Source organism: Dipteris shenzhenensis, chromosome 29 (assembly GCF_047967505.1).
Source record: "Dipteris shenzhenensis isolate YYH24624 ecotype China chromosome 29, Dip_SZ_1.0, whole genome shotgun sequence".
In the NCBI taxonomy this organism is placed as follows: Eukaryota; Viridiplantae; Streptophyta; class Polypodiopsida; order Gleicheniales; family Dipteridaceae; genus Dipteris; species Dipteris shenzhenensis.
In genome coordinates this window covers 19,419,759-19,438,420 of record NC_141624.1, presented here as the reverse complement: position 1 = coordinate 19,438,420, position 18,662 = coordinate 19,419,759, and the positions used below count along the sequence as shown (strand labels likewise).

Here is an 18,662-nt window from a genome sequence, read left to right as displayed (position 1 = left end):
GAGAGAGAGAGAGAGAGAGAGAGAGAGAGAGTTTATAAGATGTTTATGTATATTTTAAGATTTAGTGTTTTGTGTGTGGTGTGTGTGCGCGTGGATATGTTTATGTTTTTCGCAAATTTTCTTAAAATTTGTTAGCTTGAGATTTATAAATGAAACCTTAAATCTTTTGAATACAATGGATGATCGCAACTTCGAGACCCAACAGAGCAAGTCGGGTCAGGTTACTCGTCTACTTAATGTGTACATAGGATGGGCAAATGAAACCTACCCATTGTTGAGTCTTAGTCACCCCTATTGCCGACAATGCATAATTTTGCTTTGGGTGATAGCTCTTCTTAGGATCCCAGTCCTAGCCCTAGACAGTGAGATTTAATATGCATGAGTGTGATGGCATGCCTAATGAGTGTGGTAAATGGCATTTGTAAGTGTGTTGGCCCCTAGTCCTCTACTCCTATGTAAGACCTCTAGTCTATGAGGCTCTTATGCATGCAATAGTATTCGAATTTGGTGCTCGGGGCATATCCAACATCCATTCCAAATATTTTGTTGACATTCTCATGTTTGTGCTTATGTGTCACTCATGATCATTATTTTGAATCAAAATAGTGTGAAAATAATGTCATTAGGTTTGTAAAATGGAAAAATTAACGTTATATACCACCAATAAATTTGACTTTATTGGTGGTAAATCAGATGATTAGAAGTAATAATCATGATATTGAAAAAGGCATTGAGGTATTTCCAGTGGTAATAGTCTATATATTGCTAGTATTATGAAAATTTAGCAATATTATGGCATGTGTTTGTGATACTATTTCTTGGGTTTCGTACCTAATTTTTATCAATAAAAAGCTCGTGAGGGCCTTGAGTGCTCTTGATTCAATAAGTTTGTAATGTGTTGTAGCTACACTTGCATGTTGGGGTAAGGTGCACCACAATTGAGTCATGAGAGGAAGAGGGTGAGGGAGAGATGTGATTGCAAAAGTGGTCGATTGCTCCAATATCTAGCATATTGGGGTAATGGTTTACCACAACTGCAAGCCGATCAATGCAATAGAGATGATAGGAGGAGCTTAAGGTAATGAGATTTTGAAGAGATTATTTTTTCCCTTTTTATTTTGAACTTGAATCCTAGTGTAACTTGCACACACCACCCTTTATATTCAGTGAGGTGCTAGTTGTGGTTGATGAGCCAAAATGTGGGCCTTTCCATTCCCCTAGCGTTGCCTTAATCTTGGCCTCTGGGAACAGTAGGACAAGATCGATCTTTCACTGTTCCAATTCTATTAGAGCCTTTTTATTTACTATATGTTGCAACCTAAGAGTGCAACAATGAGGCTATATCTCTAATGCTTATCAACACTATTAGGGATGTGAAGTCTTTGTTTAGGCATTTCTAGAGCATGGAACTTGGGGTAGGTCTCCCAAGTTTTGATCTATCAGATGACAAAGATGTTTACTTCATTTTTAGGAGTCTAGGGACTCTTGAAAATAAACTAGATATCTTTGATAGCTCAAAACTTGGGAGATTTCTCCCACTTACCATGCTCCATAAATACTTGAAGAGATAATTCATGTCCTTATATTGATTCTTAGTAACTACTTTTATTGTTAAACTTGAACTACATGAGATAACAAATCCTAGCACCTTTATATTTGGTTTGTAGGTGGCATCTACCGAAAAAAATTGTAGGGTAGTAACTAATAAAGATACATTTATAAAATGCATTAACGAACAAGATCATAAGTAATAAAGATACTTACAATTTATGCTTGCTCCACCCTTACCAAGCACTAATCCTCCAAAAAGTACATGTTAAATGAACATACATGAACTGAAATGCATTAACTGAAAAGATAGTAACAATAAAGATACATATGAAATATGCTAGCTCCACCTACCTCTCATTGTCAGCTTCACATATTAGGGTTTCCTTTTAGCTCTTCCTTTTTCAAACTCCTCCTTTGCTATGCATCAACCTTCTAAGTAGTTTGTATAGTGTCATATTTTCCATTGACCATGCTTTGCAGATTGATATATTACCCTAGTACCATGATTATGACTTGCATATGGTATGAATGATGCTCCAATCTCCCAAACATATGCAAAGGGTACAAGCTCACAACATCTAAAGTGGTTAGACCAAATATTTCTCCTCTGGTCTCTTTACAGTCATGAACTACAATCAAACAACCCAAGTCCTATTCTTATCATACATATCAACAATCCTTGCCACTGAAAGGTCCAGGGCTATCATCTTTCCCTTAACAAGAAGCATAGTTATTCTTTCCTTTAACCTCCCTTTAACTGTTGATCATGAGCTGATTGAGGGGATAACTATGGCACAAGAGGTGCACACAATGAGGCATCCTCTTTGCAGTATTTAGGCCTTCATGACTCTCTTTATTTTAGAAACATCACTCTTTGATTTCTCCCACACAAAGGCCTTCAACTTTACGAAGGACTAAATAAAATACTTAGAATAAAGAAGTAGTATCTCAAGAGAAAATGAAGCTTCAAATGAGCATGATTTTCTTTCTGTAGCTTCGAATGATGAGGTTTTTAAAGGAAATCAAAGACAAAACTTGATCTACAAGAACAACTCAATGAAAGTGGAAGATGCCTCAAAGGGAGGGCTTGTTAATTTGATAGAAGAAGGGCTTAGCACTCATGAAAGGAGTATGATCACCATTGGATTTGATACCATGTTGAAGGATCACGGGGAGAGAGGGAAAGAGGACTGCACAAGATGATTGGTTGTGCACTAGATTATATTAAATAAGAAACTAAAATGCATACATGTTGGATTTATTCCATGAACCTTATCTCTATGTTACAATTGACACCGACTCAATAAGGGTGGAGTCCAAAGAACCTTGAAAGCTAGTTGAGGACAATGGCACAAGGTTTCCCTTACTTGGTTTGCACCAGCCACACTGCAATCTACTTACATAGAATCCAAGGGGCAAGGGAGTCTAAGATTTAAAGCAAGCCACCTTTTGATATTCTCAAAGAAGATAAGTCACTAAGAGAATAAAAGATACAATCCCCAAGAGACTAACATTAAGATGTTATCTTCGATGAATTCTAATAGAATTTCCACAACTAGATCATTGTTATCGACATATTGCTTGCATTTATGAAGCTTATAATTTTCCTATCACTTGAATTGCCATTACAAAATGAGCTCATCATCCATCCCATTTAGATACCTTTCCTTCATTTGCACATAGGACTTTGGGGAAATATTGAGCATCTCTACTCCCTACGTTAAGGATTGACCTGATTAAACCTCCAAAGTAGCATCTAGGGTTTGCACCAAAAGCAGATCCACAAATCCTCTAGGACATTGTCCTTTTTGGCTCAAATATAAAGCTCTTGAGGGACTCCAACCTCTTGAGACTCCTCACTCTTCACACATTGTAGATCATTGTCTTGAAGTTCAAGGATGTCTCATCATCTTCCTTGTCGCCCTAGTCTTGGATTTATCTCAATAGGCTTACTTGATATATTGGTATTGGAGAAGAAAGTTCAAAAATATTGCAAAACATAAAATGGCCCAAGTTTATATCTCATATTTGTTTTAACCCATGGAGGAAAAGTAAACTATGTTTGTGGATATGCATTCCAAGTATAGGTTAGCTTTTTGAGCCCATCTCTAAGATCTTAGTTGTGAAATTCACATTACATGTTGAGGGCACAGAGGGGAACAGGGTACATCTCTACGGCCCAAGTTTATTTCTCATATTTGCTTTGGCCCATGGAGGCTAATTAACCTATGTTTGTGGATATGTATTCCAAGTATAGGTTAGATTTTTAAGCCCATGTCTAAGATCTTAGTTGTGAACTTCACATTACATGTTGAGGGGAGGGGAGAAGGGTATATGGGGTACATGAAATTAGATCATGTTAACGGTAACTCTAAGAGGTTCCAAAGGTAGGCAATATTCTTCATCATAGCTAATGCAAATGCAAGGCAATGAAAATGCAAGGAGAGTTGCTAGGTAGCATTGATTTTGGGAAGGGATATGATGATACTTTGTTGTGTTATGTAGGATATTAATTTCCATTAAATTTGGGACATGTTAGATATAACTTCATAAAATCCTAAGTCATGAAATTAATACATTACAAGTTCAAGCATAAATAATAGTCGTGAAGTTAATGCATTCAATATTCAAGCCTAAATAATAATGAATCAAGACCTAATGCACCGTACCAGAGACTTTGGCCTTACCCTCATTCCATAGACTTGCTAACGTAAGGCCAAAATTTTCATTCTTAAGAATATGTGGAAGTACCTAACGTTTGGCGAAAAAATTTCATTCTAAAGAATAGGTGGAGTGAAATTGTGTTTGATAAATACAAATCAATGCTCAAGTTTGGACATAAATAAAGGTATCCTTTTGAAGATATTGGAACACATGAGAGAAATAATATTGAAGATACATGAATTTTTAGACATACTATTAAAGACAAATGAACATATAATGGATGAAATCCTATTGATGATACATGAATTTTCAATAGAACTATCATTCAAAAGATTTGATGGATTGAATGTAGCTTTAATACATTATCCCTTTTACAAGGGTGTTTGAGTTTGAGGCTTGAAACATAAGAATGAATCTGTGTTGAAGCCTAGTGGTTTGTTAAGGATATGTGAAACTTATAGTAAAAGTACTTACAATGGAAGGGATTATATCAAGATTCTATTAAGGACATGTGAACATATAGTAGAATAATTCTACATAAAATCAGTGGATCAAACTTAATGGCTCAAAAGCAAAAAAGAATGATGGTGCAACCTAGGGCCTACTACGGCACTATGGAAGCAATCTTTGTAGTTACTATCAAATGTAGTGTAACTTTTTTGTCAAGGAAAGAGATCCAAACCACTCCACATGACCTAGATCCGTATGACCTAGGTTGCACCGACTTGTTTCTTTCATGGATAAAAAGTGACCCTTAGGTGATGCTATAGCACTCCCTTTTTTGGTCCATTATTATAGCACAATTGGGGCCTTTTGAGCTAATACTAGCTACCCATCCAATATTTGTTGTAGATGTTAGGGGTAATTACCAAACTACTAGTGGTAGTTTTGTCACCACCATTAGTAATTTTATTAGAGTGTTCCTTAATGGTAGTTCTCCTACTACTACATACAATATTACCAATAGTAGTCCTAATCCCAATGATAGTACACGTAATATTATTACGACTGTCCAACTTTAATCATCATTATATCTATGAATGCATATGTATAGGTCTATCTATATCTATACCTATTTATTCCTCATCCAATACGTTTGCATTTATTTTTGGCTTTTTGCTTACTTTGAAACTAAAGATAATGTGATTTCATTATTGTTTGCATTCTTTCAAACATGAGGAACTGGAATGCATAAGAGTTGGGAGGCACATTATAATTTCTGTGCAGATTTGAGCCATTGAATAGCCTATTGATTCTTATTGTTTTCTTTCTTATTAAATCCTTAATTTGGTTATTTCACACCGAACATTGCCATATCAATTCATATTTTTTTTGTTCTAGTAATGTCCTATTGTAGCATAGTCTAGGGTTGATCATACAAGATAAATGGGTGCTCACACTTAATATATTTTTGAGAGTCAGAGGATAGTGGCTATAGACTACAAAATCATTACTTTTAATAAATTTGGCAAGATTCTTCTGATAGAAGGAATAATTTCTATTGCACTAATGATGAAAGAAAATTATCAAAAGGCTAATACAAGGCTCAAAATCACACTGGTGCTACTAGGCTTAATAGTCGTAGGCTAGTAGTAGTACTAGTGTATTTACTAAGTAGTGTGCATGCCTCTCCTCATTAAAATTCATAGTCTTCAAAAATATATAATACATAAGTCAAAATATTCTAATTAGTTTTATCATCCTAATGTTCAAAGTGACTTAAATTCATAGTCTTCAAAAAGGTATAATACATAAGTCAAAATATTCCAATTAGTTTTATTGTCCTCATGTTGAAAGTGACTTTCTCTTCCTTCGTCTCCTATGAGCTTCAAACCTTTAATCCATTAATCTCTCAAATAGTAAGAATGGTCTTGTATTAAGAGGCGATGATATCTAAAGTGATCTACAAATACTAAGAATGGTCTTATATTAAGAGGTGATGATATCTCAAGTGTTATACAAATCGTAGGAATGGTTTTGTATTAAAAGGTGATGATATCTCAAGTGTTCTACAAATAGTAAGAACGGTTCAAGTGTTCTACAAAAGTATTAGGTACCTCTTAGTGGCTGAAGGGAAGGAGTGATGATATCTCAAGTGTTTTACAAATAGTAAGAATGGTCTTGTATTAAGAGGTGATGATATCTCAAGTGTTCTACAAATAGTAATAATGGTTTTGTATTAGGAGGTGATGATATCTCAAGTGTTCTATAAAACTATTAGATACCTCCTACTGGTTGAAGGGAAGGGGTTGGAAGTATGGGCAAAATTTCTAGGAACTACAGGATGGTTGCAAGAACAATTTTGAATGTCATAAATGACACTTGGGTTTTTCAATATATGGGTGAACTATTTTTAAACATTCACTTCTTCATGGTTTTCCATGTGTAATTCATGGGGAGATGCTATTAGTCTTCTGCCTGCGGAGTACTCTTTGTTGGGATTTCATTTCTAGCATTAAATACTAGGAAGGTTTGCATGTTGTGATAGAGAGAGACGCATATACTAGATTGAGAGTGACTAAACGAAGGAGAGACTTCCATCTACCATGCCTGCTCAATTAGCTTCTCTTATCTCTTATCTCTTATGTTCCTCGTGGGGACCTACCCACGTGCCTTGAGGCTAGAGGCTTGGGGCAGCATTCTAGAGGTTTGGAGGAGGAGGGAGGCTTGGGGGAGAGAGGAGGCTTGAGGAGGGAGTTTCGAGCTCCACGTGGCGACCGCTGAGCAATAGATAGGGGTAGAGCTCCACGTGGCAACAAGTGCGCAATACATAGGGACAAAAGGAGCGAGAAATCACACATGGAGCGAATGTAGTCCAACCACATGTCGCTTCAAAACCCGTGTGCAGTTTTCCCGTGCATAGTTTGACACGCACGCAGTCCAACCACGTGTCAAGGTTAATAGCAACAATATTTAATTAACGGATCGTGAGGTTCCTAGAAAGTTATGTCTCCTGAAGGTAATTTCCTCCACCGCCCTTAGCGAGTATCTGAGGGGGAGGAAAGGGGGAGGGGTGGGGAGTGGAGGGGAGAGAAAGAGTGTTGTGAGGGAGGGAGTATGGAGAGGCAGCATGGAGTGGAGAAACCGTAGCGCAATTGTGATAGGTTAATTGTGTATATTATGGATTGAAGGGGGGGTATAGGGACAGATTAATGGATTTTATTTGTCAATGGTGCTTTCTTGATAGTTGATCATTCAATTCTAATCATCCCCTCAATGAGTTAAAAAAACTTCATGCAAGGTTTCCTTTAATTTCATGGAATAACATTTTAGGTTTTACTATACATCTCACCTTGAGACCCAGCATAGCTGGTCTTTTACCCGTTGTAGATGGGTCACGCTACTTGTATACCATAATACGCTCAAGAGGAAGCGCCTGTGGCTCACACATGGTGCTCATAATTGCACACGTTTTGACAACAGTCCTTAATACGTCAGTTTCTGAGTTTGCTGGTAAGTAGTTAATTCAGACTTATTAATCCGGAGACGTGTCTTCTTTGTTTTCGTGGAAATGCATTAATCTAAAGGAAAAAGAAAAGAAAATAGAAAGATCAAAGCCGCTATCAGTTACCAACAGAAACAAATTCGCATATATCTCGCATCAGTTACGTAACTTACGTTATTAACTTGAGCATTTAAGACCAGAAACAACTTCGCATAAATCGCATCAGTTACGATACCACTTGAACATTCAAAGCATCGTCAGCTGTGGGCTGCTGTTCGCATTGGCAAATAAGGTTCAAAACTTCAGGGCGGTGTAGAGAGAATCTGGAGGAGGCTGCACTGCCTCAGAAAGCTGGACTGGTGCAGCTCTGTTGGTGGAGCAGTGGACTGACAAAGATCAGCCGCCTGCATACGCAAAAAGTTCATGGCATTGTAGAGAAACCCTATACTCGTCCAGAAAACGCTTCTACGTAAGCTCCCAGAGGATCTTTCGCTTGTAGCTCCGACGAGAAGAACCTCTCCATGGTTGAACTCCTCATCCCCCACACAACATCTACACTTCCACCACCCTCCTTCCCAGGATACCACGTCAGCTCTCCCTCTCTCCTCGCCCATGGTGGCCTCACTGCTTCCGCCTCCCCCCACCCCATGTCTGATGCTTTGTACACCGCAAACTTGCTCGCATTCCTTACATTGAACAACACCACTCCGCCCTGCGTTCGCGCCCTCACATCCATCTTCTCCCTCGTCTTCATCGCCTGCTTGATGTAGGCGTCGTTGTTCCCGTTCTTGATTCCTTCCTGAATCCTCGCTGCCGTTGCCCCCAGACTCTCTCTCTCCAGCTCCCCTGCCGTTGCCGACACTTTCAATCCTACCACCGCGTTGCCGAAGTAAGCTGCCGTGGGCGCCGGTATCATCCTGCTACGCACGTCAAATGAAACTATCGTGTCACACCTTGTTGAATCGTATAGTGCTTGCGCTTTGGTTAGCCTTTTCCAGCAGTAAGCCGACAAAATCTCGAAGGTAGTGAAACGTCCCATCCCGTCCTCATCGCTCACTTCTTTCAGGTTCTTCAACATGAGTGTACTGAAATGTACAACGAGCTGTTGCAGCTTCTCCGGTGGAAGCCTCATAAAGTCGAATTTCTCTCCGCCGTTTTCTAGCCCAATTGGGCCATTCTGTGGCTCCAGACTTTTGACAACGTCCCAGCCAATGTCATCGGCATACATCTTGTTTAATGAAAAACTTCCAGGCCACAGGATTGTACGTGTATGAAGAGGTAAATAAGACGGTGATTCACCTCTGCAACATTCAGTGAGACAGCTGACGAATTTCCAGCAAGAATAACCATCAGCAACCACATGACTCATAGCGATTCCAACAGCCAGTCCACCCACCAGGCCTGTCACCTGATAAACAAAACACGATGATACAAAATCTGCCATGGAAGTGGACTATGAGATGATTCGTTTGTGTAAAATATCCTATAACAGTACATACCTGTATAGACAGAAGCGGATCTTCCAAATGGTCACAACAGGCCCGGTCATCCAGGGCTGCCAACTTACGGAAAAACGGGGCGATCTGGTAATTTGTTTCTTCAAGATGGGCAAGTGAAACATCAGCATAAGCTTCCACTAGCTCCACTCCTGCGTCATTGCAGTCGAGGGCAAGTCGACCATCGACGTCCTCGACAGCACGACCAGCGAGGGGATAGAAGAGGACGAGGACTCGAGACAGACCCCGTCGGAGAATGTCGAGGGCAGCAGGCGCGGAAATACTAGTTTTGTAGAAGAGGATGGTGCGGTTAGGAGCGCAGTATTTCATGATCTGATCGCCACTGGAAAGGTACATGATGTGAGGAGCGGTGGGTTTGGAAGGCTTGATGAAAGCGGTGGAGCTGATGGAAACAAGGGGTTCTGTCATGGTTGGGGACGAAAACAGTGTCCGAGACAACCTGAAAGGGAATGTAGAAGGCAAGGACGGATGGAGATGGAGGAGAAGAATGTCTAGGAAGAGACGTACCGTACGTCGCCTTGAGAAGAAGAACTATTATAAGCTTGCAAATTGTAGATACCCACATTTGAGCGCGTGTCTACTCTTGGTTCACACATACAGAATGTCTAGGAAGAGATGTACCATAAATCGCCTTGGGAAGAAGAACTATTATAAGCTTGCAAATTGTAGATACCCACATTTGAGCGCGTGTCTACTCTTGGTTCACATATACACACAGCACTTCTTCGGAAAGACAAACACATGGCTCTCACCTTCGACTCACATGCGACTCGTTTCACTCGTTCATTAGTAATTCTAGAAGATTTGCATTGATGAAAACTAGCCTATTGGCAAAGCTAAGGGTAGAGGTTGCGGCCTTGGTAACAAGTTTCAACATATCAAGCTCATGCTTTACATAACAACTAATGATGTAAAATTTTCAATATATCAAGCTCATGCTTTAAAAAACAACTAATGAAGGAGAAATTTAGAGGTTTCTGAGAGCTTCCATAAGTAAATACGAGTAGCACGACCGGGTCAAAGACTCGCTTCGGTGGGTCTCAAGGAATAAAATTTCATGTTTACACCATAGGGAATGCTTGACTTGGTTCTATGCTTAGTTTACTTAACGATTCAGCTAGGTGAGGTTGCCATGTGATGTTGATTGAGGGGCAATCATTTGCACACCCCATCTCGTCTCTCTCCTCTCGCCAGACACACATGCACTCTCTCTCTCTTCTTTTTCTTTGATTGTCTTCATCATGCACTAAAACCTTATGGAAATAGAGAGTTAAATGCATCCATCTCTCTCTCTCTCTCTCTCTCTCTAGAGAATTAACATAAACATTTGCATTTGTGTAGACAATCCCTCCCATGTGTGTGCACACATATGCAAACACATACACGTATGCACACATATACACATGCACATGTATAGAGAATCAATGGAAACATTTGCATTTGTGTAGACACTCCCTCCCATGTGTGTGAATTCATAGGCAAATACATACATGTGTCCACACATATACACATGCACATGTTCACTTACATATGTTCCATTTGGAGTCATTAAGTGAACGACAACCAATGCATAGAGATTATTTTCAGTATGGCATTGTGGCATGGACCATAGAGCTTGTTGAGCAGGAGAAGTCCGTCCTTATATTGGATTTCTCATACAATATCATCGAAATTGGTTGTGTGGTGTGTTTAAATGATAGGAAAGGAGTGCTCGACGATGCGTGAAGTAGTAATCTCTTTTGCTGATGAGTCTAAGAAAGCCATACAGGTAGGTGATGGGTCTGACCAGGTTCTCATTCAAGACGGTTTCGATGAGGAGACAGCCACCCTCGCTACCTCCTCTGTTTTAGGACGTGACCCGAAAGTACCTCCGAGCTCAGGTGTAAACAAGCCAGTGCACGCCCAAGGCCTTGCACCCCCACCCCCATATAAGGAAACCTATCTGAACCCAGTCCTAGAGAAACAATATGTAATAGAGGCTCAGAACTTGGTATGGGACTGCCAAGAAAAGTTCGAGCATAGACTTAAGGCGAGTAGAGGGTTGGGTACCATCCACCCAGCCCACCTGACTAGCCACCGAGGAGCAAAGGCACTCAAAGTGCTAGAAAGGGTGGAAAAAGAGGAACATTTCAGCTTTAATAAGTCAAAGGCTTCGAATTTGATGCAATGAATGTTCCAAGATTGCAAAACTACAGGAAGGATAACTTTATGGTTTTGAGGACCTACTATCAATGGGAAGAGAGTCCTCACGAGAACCGTGTGATAGTGCTAGGTTGGCTTCCTTCCTCTCAACTGAGGTGAAAATGCCAATCGCCTCCCTGTTGAGACGGAATCCCATCCTTTGGCGAGAACTATCCAACTGGATGAATGGACAATTCCGGCCCTTGGGCCCTGCTAGCCTTAAGGCAACCAATCGCCAAAGGAGGGGCAGAATTTACCCAAGGTTCCCATCAATAAGCTAGGCCAATACTTCTAAGGTGATGACACGAACGCGGCTATCCCCATAACCTATCAGCATTAAAAGGTTGATTCCATCTTGGATGGGGGAGTAGGATGTGAAGAGAGAGGGAGAGAGGTAAGGAGTCTCACTTGCAGCTTTCTCACATACACAATGGGGGAATACACACAAAGGTGGAGGCTGAAAACAATTTTCCTCTTCTTAGTTGTGAAAGCCAAAAACTCTCTCTTACAAAAAGGAATAGATGAACCCTATATGTGGGTCTCAAACCAAACTCAACTAACCTAGGTGGCATACTAACTGAGCCACTAACTAGAGTACATAAAGATAGCTATCATCCAGCTATTATTCATGGGCGGTGTACCAACTGCATCTGCAGCTGACAAGTCGGTGACATAAATGCACAATGGTCACCCTGGCATATCACAAGTGGAGCTCGATATCTCAACACTCCCCCTCGAGCTCAATCCCAATTCCTGCACAACACTCCAGAAGTTTAACAACACTTCTTGAAAAACTAAGACCATGGAAAACTTTCAAAAATTACATTCCATTCTGCAGCATCTTTATAATAAATACACTCTTGCTCACCAAAAACTGAAAGAATATTATCCAACTTAACACTTTCACATCTTAAATCTCAAAAAAGAGAGATTGAAAAAACAAAGAGCTCGCTATTGTAACTTGCTGCTCGATATTTTGATTAAGAAAGCTTCTCAAAGAGCGAGGTCGTGTCAATGGTTTGCCATACCCATGAAAAACTTCCAAAAGTTATATTCTAGTCTGCATCATTTTGATAAACACACAGTTTTGCCCAAGCATAGATTAGATTCAAAGAGAGAGATTGATAAAGAAAAGAGCTCACTCTTGTACCTTGGTCCTAGAGGTACTTTGAGTTCTAGTTTGCCGTCACCACCCAAAACTTGTAGAAAGAAACCCAATCCACAAGTTGAAGGAATGTATACGAGGAGGAAACTGAGAGAGAGAGAGAGAGAGAGAGAGAGAGAGAGAGAGAGAGAGAGAGAGAGAGAGAGAGAAAGAGAGAGAGATGGAGGGAGGGAGGGAGAGGGAGAGGGAGAGGGGGGGGGAGAGAGAGAGAGAGAGAGAGAGAGAGAGAGGGAGGGACGAGTAATTTGGGAGGGGAGAGTAGTTTGGGGGGAAAGCACAGTTTAGATAATGATGTATTTTGAATGAGATATTGTTAGGTAGTAGAATCGTGTCAGTAGCTCGACCCAATTTTTTAATTGTTTTTTATAGCTGTACATTAATAAAATATTCTCTCTTGCTCTGATAGTACAGATACAATTCAATTTTTTTATAATTTTCCCACATTACATTAGCTCTATGGCCATGGGTTGAGAGCTATTTTTCATTTTGACCAAAAGGCCCCAAAATGAGCTCCCTTGTTTCCTAATGCTGGGATAGCTTGGGCTCCTGGATGGAGGTCAACATGGCTATCTCCTCACTCGGGAGGTCATCCACATAGATGGGGTCTTGCTGTACACTTTTGCCCTTGTCTTGAGGATCCAATTGCTCGAGGCATAGTTGACAATGTAGGAATGCCTGCACCTGGAAATCCTCGTATTGTGGGAGCAGCTGACTTGGGTTCGAATGTGTGGGATGATTGGTCGGAGTGGTGATGGGCTCTGTTCTTACTCGCTTTGGCTTGACCTTGGCTTCTTCTTACTTTGCTGGTACTGATCTCGTGGTTGATTTTTTGGCCAACCCATAGCCGATTGGCGAATGCTGCTGTAGGATATGATAGAGAATCCACATGTATAGCATTGGGTTGCCAATGACCTCTCCATGTGTTTTGAGGTCTTCCCTCATTTGATTACATAAGTAATCGACCTAGTTCGTGACCTAGGGTTCTGCCAGCTGCAACAAAATGTTTGGCATGATTGACTGGTTGTGGTCAGTGTGCTGACTTGAGTCAACCACACCACTGTAGGGCCCTTGCTGGTCTTTTAAATTCTAGCTTGATGATCTCTTTGAAGTGGATGCGCCCTTTGCTCTTGCTAACCCATGACACAGCTCCAGATCCAAGTGAGAAATAGTAACCTGTCACTGATCTCTTGCTGTCCACGTCTCCTGCCCAATCTGAGTCACAAAATCTGGTCAAGATGTTGCCTTGGTATAGGTGATGCCATAATCACGTGTGCCTTTGATGTATTTCAGCACCTGCATCCCTGCCCTCCAATGGTTCTCTCGAGGCTTATTGGAAAACCTACTTAGTACACCAGTCGCAAAGCTGATGTCCAGTCGCATGTTGCACAAGTAAATCAAACTGCCCACAAGCCTTCTGTACTTCGCTTCATCCACCAGTGGTGATGAATCCTCGTTTAAGAGGTTCACGTCAACCTCCATAGGGGTGCCAACTATCTTGCACTCAGCCATGCCAAATGCCTTCAGTATCTCTCTAGCATACTTCAGCTGTGAAATGAAGATCTGTTTTGGCTCTTGCCAAACTTCAATCCCCAAACAGAAATGCATCAGTCCGAGGTCTGTCATTTCAAACTCTCTTCCTAGCAACTGCTTTGTCTGCGAGATCTTTTCTTCATGGTTCCCTGTTATGACAAGGTCGTCCACATAAAGGACGATGATCATACACCTGCCTCCTTCTCTGTAGATATACAAATTTGCGTCAGATGGGCGCCTCCTCAACCCATTTTGCAGAAAGTAGGCATCAATCCATTGGTACCATGCTCGTGGGGCCTGTTTCAACCCGTAAACTACCTTCTTTAGCTTACAGACTTTACCTTCTGAATCGGGGATCACAAAACCTAGTGGTTGTTCCACGTATACCTCCTCCTTGAGATCTCCATTAAGAAAGGCGGATTTCACATCCATCTGAAACACGGGCCAACTTTCCTATGCTGCTAAAGCCAAAACACTGCGAATTATGGTTAGTCGAACTGTGGGAGCAAAAGTATCCTAATAATGAAAACCATGTACCTATGCGAATCCTTTTGCCATGAGCTGAGCCTTGTACTTATCCAACGTGCCGTCAGACTTGTATTTGGTCTTGTACACCCACTTAGTGCCGATTACCTTGTGTTTTGGTGGTCGATCCACAAGGTCCCAAGTGTTGTTCTTCATTATGGAGCCATACTCTGACTCATAGCCTCCATCCACCTATCATCACCCTGTGCCTCTTCAGGACACTTGGGTTCTTCAGCACGGATCACCTCTGTTATCAAAGCATAGTTGACCAAGTGTTCCTGTGCCCTTCTTTGCTCCTCTAATCTCTTGGACCGGCGGTGTTCGGATGGTTCCTCCTCAATGGCTGGAGGTTCTCTGCCGTCCAAAAGCTGCTTTACCCACTTCAAGAATGGCCGTTGCCATTGTGGTTCTATAGGCTCTTCTTCCTCTTCTTTATCTTGAATCCTCCCAAGCACCATTCGGGGAGTTGAGTCTGCTATTGGTGGTTGTACTGGATGGATATCCTAGTCTTGGTTGTCTGGGAAGGAAGCATCCTCCTCCAATTAATGCAGTTGTTCTGAGAAGACCACATCGTGACTTACTATTACCTTCTTGATAATAGGATTATAGAGACGGTAACCCTTCGCCTCTTCACTATAGCCCAAGAAAATACACTTCCGGCTCTTCGGTTCCCATTTGGTCGTGTTAGCATTAGGGACATGCACAAAACAATCACATCCAAAAACTCTAAAATGTGCAGCTGAAGGTTTCTTACCAGAAAAGGCCTGCAGCGGAGTCATCCCATTCACATCCTTCGTGTAGCTACGATTCAAAATGTAAACTGTCGTGTTACATGCTTTAGCCCATAAATTCTTTGGCAAATCTTTCCCTTTCATCATACTCCTGCCCATTTCGTAGATGATGCGCATCTTGCGCTCTGCTACTCCATTTTGCTGTGATGTATGTGGCAGGGGTTTTTGCCTCTTGATCCCGTGACTTTTGTAGTAACTTTCGAATTCACTTGATGTGAACTCACCATCTCTGTCTGATCTCAACTTCTTCACCTTCCTCCCCGTTTCTTTCTCAACCATTACATGCCATTCTTTAAACTTACTAAAAGCCTCATCTTTAGTCTTCAGGAAGTATATCCATATCCTTCTACTGTAGTCATCGATTAGTGTCATGAAGTAGTAGGAACCACCCAAAGTTTCCATCTCCATCTTTTCACAGAGGTCCGTGTGAATGAGCTCTAGAGGAGCCTTTGCCCTACTGGCCTCTTTAGGAAAGGGCTGCCGATGCTACTTGCCCATCATGTAAGCTTCACATACATTCAAGCAGATCTATAATTTCTGGTAGGTCTGCAATCATTCCACTTTTATGCATCTCCTTTAAAGAACTAAGGTTTAGATGACCAAACCTCTCATGCCACAGCTTAGTGTTGCTCACATCGGCTCGAGCACTGAAAGTTGAGAGTTCGTTGTGCCATGTACCTTTACCAATGACCTTCCCTTGAAGATCCAAAATTTGTGCACCGTTCTTATGAAGTGAACTTTGAGGTCCCGATCCGTGATCGCAGAAATGGACAATAAGTTCCTCTTGATATCTGGCACATAAAGAACATCGGACAACTATTTTACAACTCCATCTGACTTGAGAGCAATCGTACCTTTTCCTTTTGCTGGACATTTTGCATCATTGCCGACTACTACCAGAATGTCATTCCCTATCAAATGTAGAGAGGTATACCAATCCTTCCGACTGGTCATGTGGTGCGATGCACCACTTTCAATAATCCAAGGTTCATCTACAGGTACATGAACTGCCTCTGTGCAAATCTCTTCAATTGCTACGAACAACTCTACTAGTGCTGCCTGCGTGCTGTTGCTAGACTCTTTCTTTACTCTGTTCTTCTCATCTGCAATCTTCTTCTAGCACTTATTCTGCTTGTGCCTTGCCTTGTTGCAATAGAAGCACTTGATGTTCTTCTTTCTCTTCTTATCATCAGAAGAAGATGGGTTACTAGAGTCCTTACCCTTACCTTTCTTTGATCTAACTGAGAAAGCCGAATCTTCTCCAATCCTCGTCTTTTGATGCATCTCCTCCTCCAGAAGCATTGCGTTGAAATCCTCAAAGTTGAGTAGCGGATTTTTGTTCTACGTATTCAGCACCATAACAAGAATGTTGTAATTTGGTGGGAGAATCCGTATGCACCTTCATGCTAGATTCTTGCTGGTGATGGTGATGCCAATCGTAGTCATCTGATCGTGTAGATTCTTCACCCTAGTGATGAACTTCTCTGTGGTTAGACTTAGACAGTTTCTCATTCACAAGTTGAGCCTCCAAATTCTGAATCCGTGTCTGATTCGTGGTCTCGTACTAATTTTTCAAGACCGTCCATGCCTCCTCCACTGTGGTGACATGTTGAATTAATGCCATGACAGAATCACTTACACTGTAGACAATAGAACATAGCACATCTGCATTTCTTCTTGTCCACGCAAGAATCTCATTCGTAGTTGGTACTATCTGTTGTCTTGCATTGGCTGGATTTGGTCTCGCAATCGGCTTCACATCCACCCCAGTAGTAGTATCCCAAAGCTCGTGTGCACTTAGGACGGTCTTCATCTTGAACTTCCAGAGTGGATAGTTAGTGTCATCCAACTTTCCGCTTTCGTCGAACGATGGGATTTGCAAGTTGTGGGTTGGGCCATCTCTCATAATCTACTCACAAATAGAAACACACTACCAAATCTTCTTACTAGAGCCCAAGCTCTGATACCATGTAAGAAAAAAATACAATGTCTATGCTCAACAGATAACAGGATCTCGTATGCAAGAGAGAAAAGCAGATAGTATGGAGAATCAAAAATTTGATTACTATAAAACTGATACAATAGATGGCGCTACCTCCCAGCCGTGCACTCATGTGTGAGAAGCTTCGATGGCGTGCTAGAAATAGTAGAGGATGGAGGTTGGATGCTAAGGAATTAGGGTTGCTATAGCTAGTGATGAATATGGGCTTCATAGGCTTACTCTTATATAGCCACCAGTCGTAGTTGGTTAGACCCAATTGGAAGACCAACCTAGTCGGCCCAAAACGATCGACTAGAGGTTGGTAGGCCACCGACCACATGTTAGAACCGTGGGATCATCTAGGGCTCCAAACGGGCCCCGCAACCCGAGAGTGGGCTGCCCCAAGAAATGCTCCATCAACCCTCAATGCGATTAGTCATGGGATGCCTTCCCGCACTTGCATGTAGCCTAGTTGGCAGTGTGCCAACTCTATCTAAAGCCGTCCAGCCATCAGGCCAAACATGGCCCCCATCTGGTGTCCAAACCACGACCTACTAGATAATCGAGCTACTCAAATGCCTTCTCCTCATATGGGGGGCTTACAAGTAGAGTTAGCTAGTTCCCACGTAGTTACATGAGAGTGGAGCATTGATATCTAACACATGCAACCAAACAGAAGGAAGAAGCCACATTCAAGTAATCTCTTTTTGGCATCTTGGAAGGGCAGGGTGAAAGGTTTTAGAACTGAGGAGGGGATGAAATCCATAAAGGAAATATCGGTTCAACATGTGTACATGCATAGAGAGCTTGTGTTGCAAGAGAATTATCCAACTTATCTTCCACAACACAGGCCAAATTGTAAGTGACTTCATTGAAATTTTTTATTTCATAATCAGAGAATTTTCTTGAATCTCAATGTATTTATTTTTATTTGTAGATATATATCCTTCATCTTATGAGCAGTGGCAGCCTATCGAATGCATTTTGGGATTCATGGATGTGTTATATGGATCCATAGGAGAGTTGCAATATCAAGGTAGATCAACAGCACAGTTAGCTCAGTCAGGAGTCTTTTTCTATGATCATTTTTACCAACTATTGGATCAAGCCAATACCCCTGGTGTGTTGAAGAAACTAGCTCTTTCAGCATGGAATACCATTGATTGGCCAATTCCTCATGGTGCTGTAACAGAGTCATATAGAGCTAGGTTATTTTCATAAGAAAAACGATCCTTCTGGCTAGGGATTGCTCGTAGAATCAACAAAATAACTAATTGCATGCCAATAACAGTTTTTGTAGATCTATTCAATA

General features: G+C 41.3%; 1 protein-coding gene across 1 annotated transcript; it reads right to left on the bottom strand.

Annotated features, from left to right (window-relative positions):
- Window positions 1-8,102: 8,102 nt before the first annotated feature.
- LOC147882542 (fatty alcohol:caffeoyl-CoA acyltransferase-like) lies at window positions 8,103-9,585 on the bottom strand. Its single transcript, XM_087400438.1, has 2 exons — window positions 9,160-9,585; window positions 8,103-9,068 (listed from the first exon to the last, which is right to left on the bottom strand). The coding sequence occupies exons 1-2, from the start codon at window positions 9,583-9,585 to the stop codon at window positions 8,103-8,105; spliced, it is 1,392 nt and encodes a 463-aa protein (XP_087256564.1).
- Between the last annotated feature and the right edge of the window lie 9,077 nt (window positions 9,586-18,662).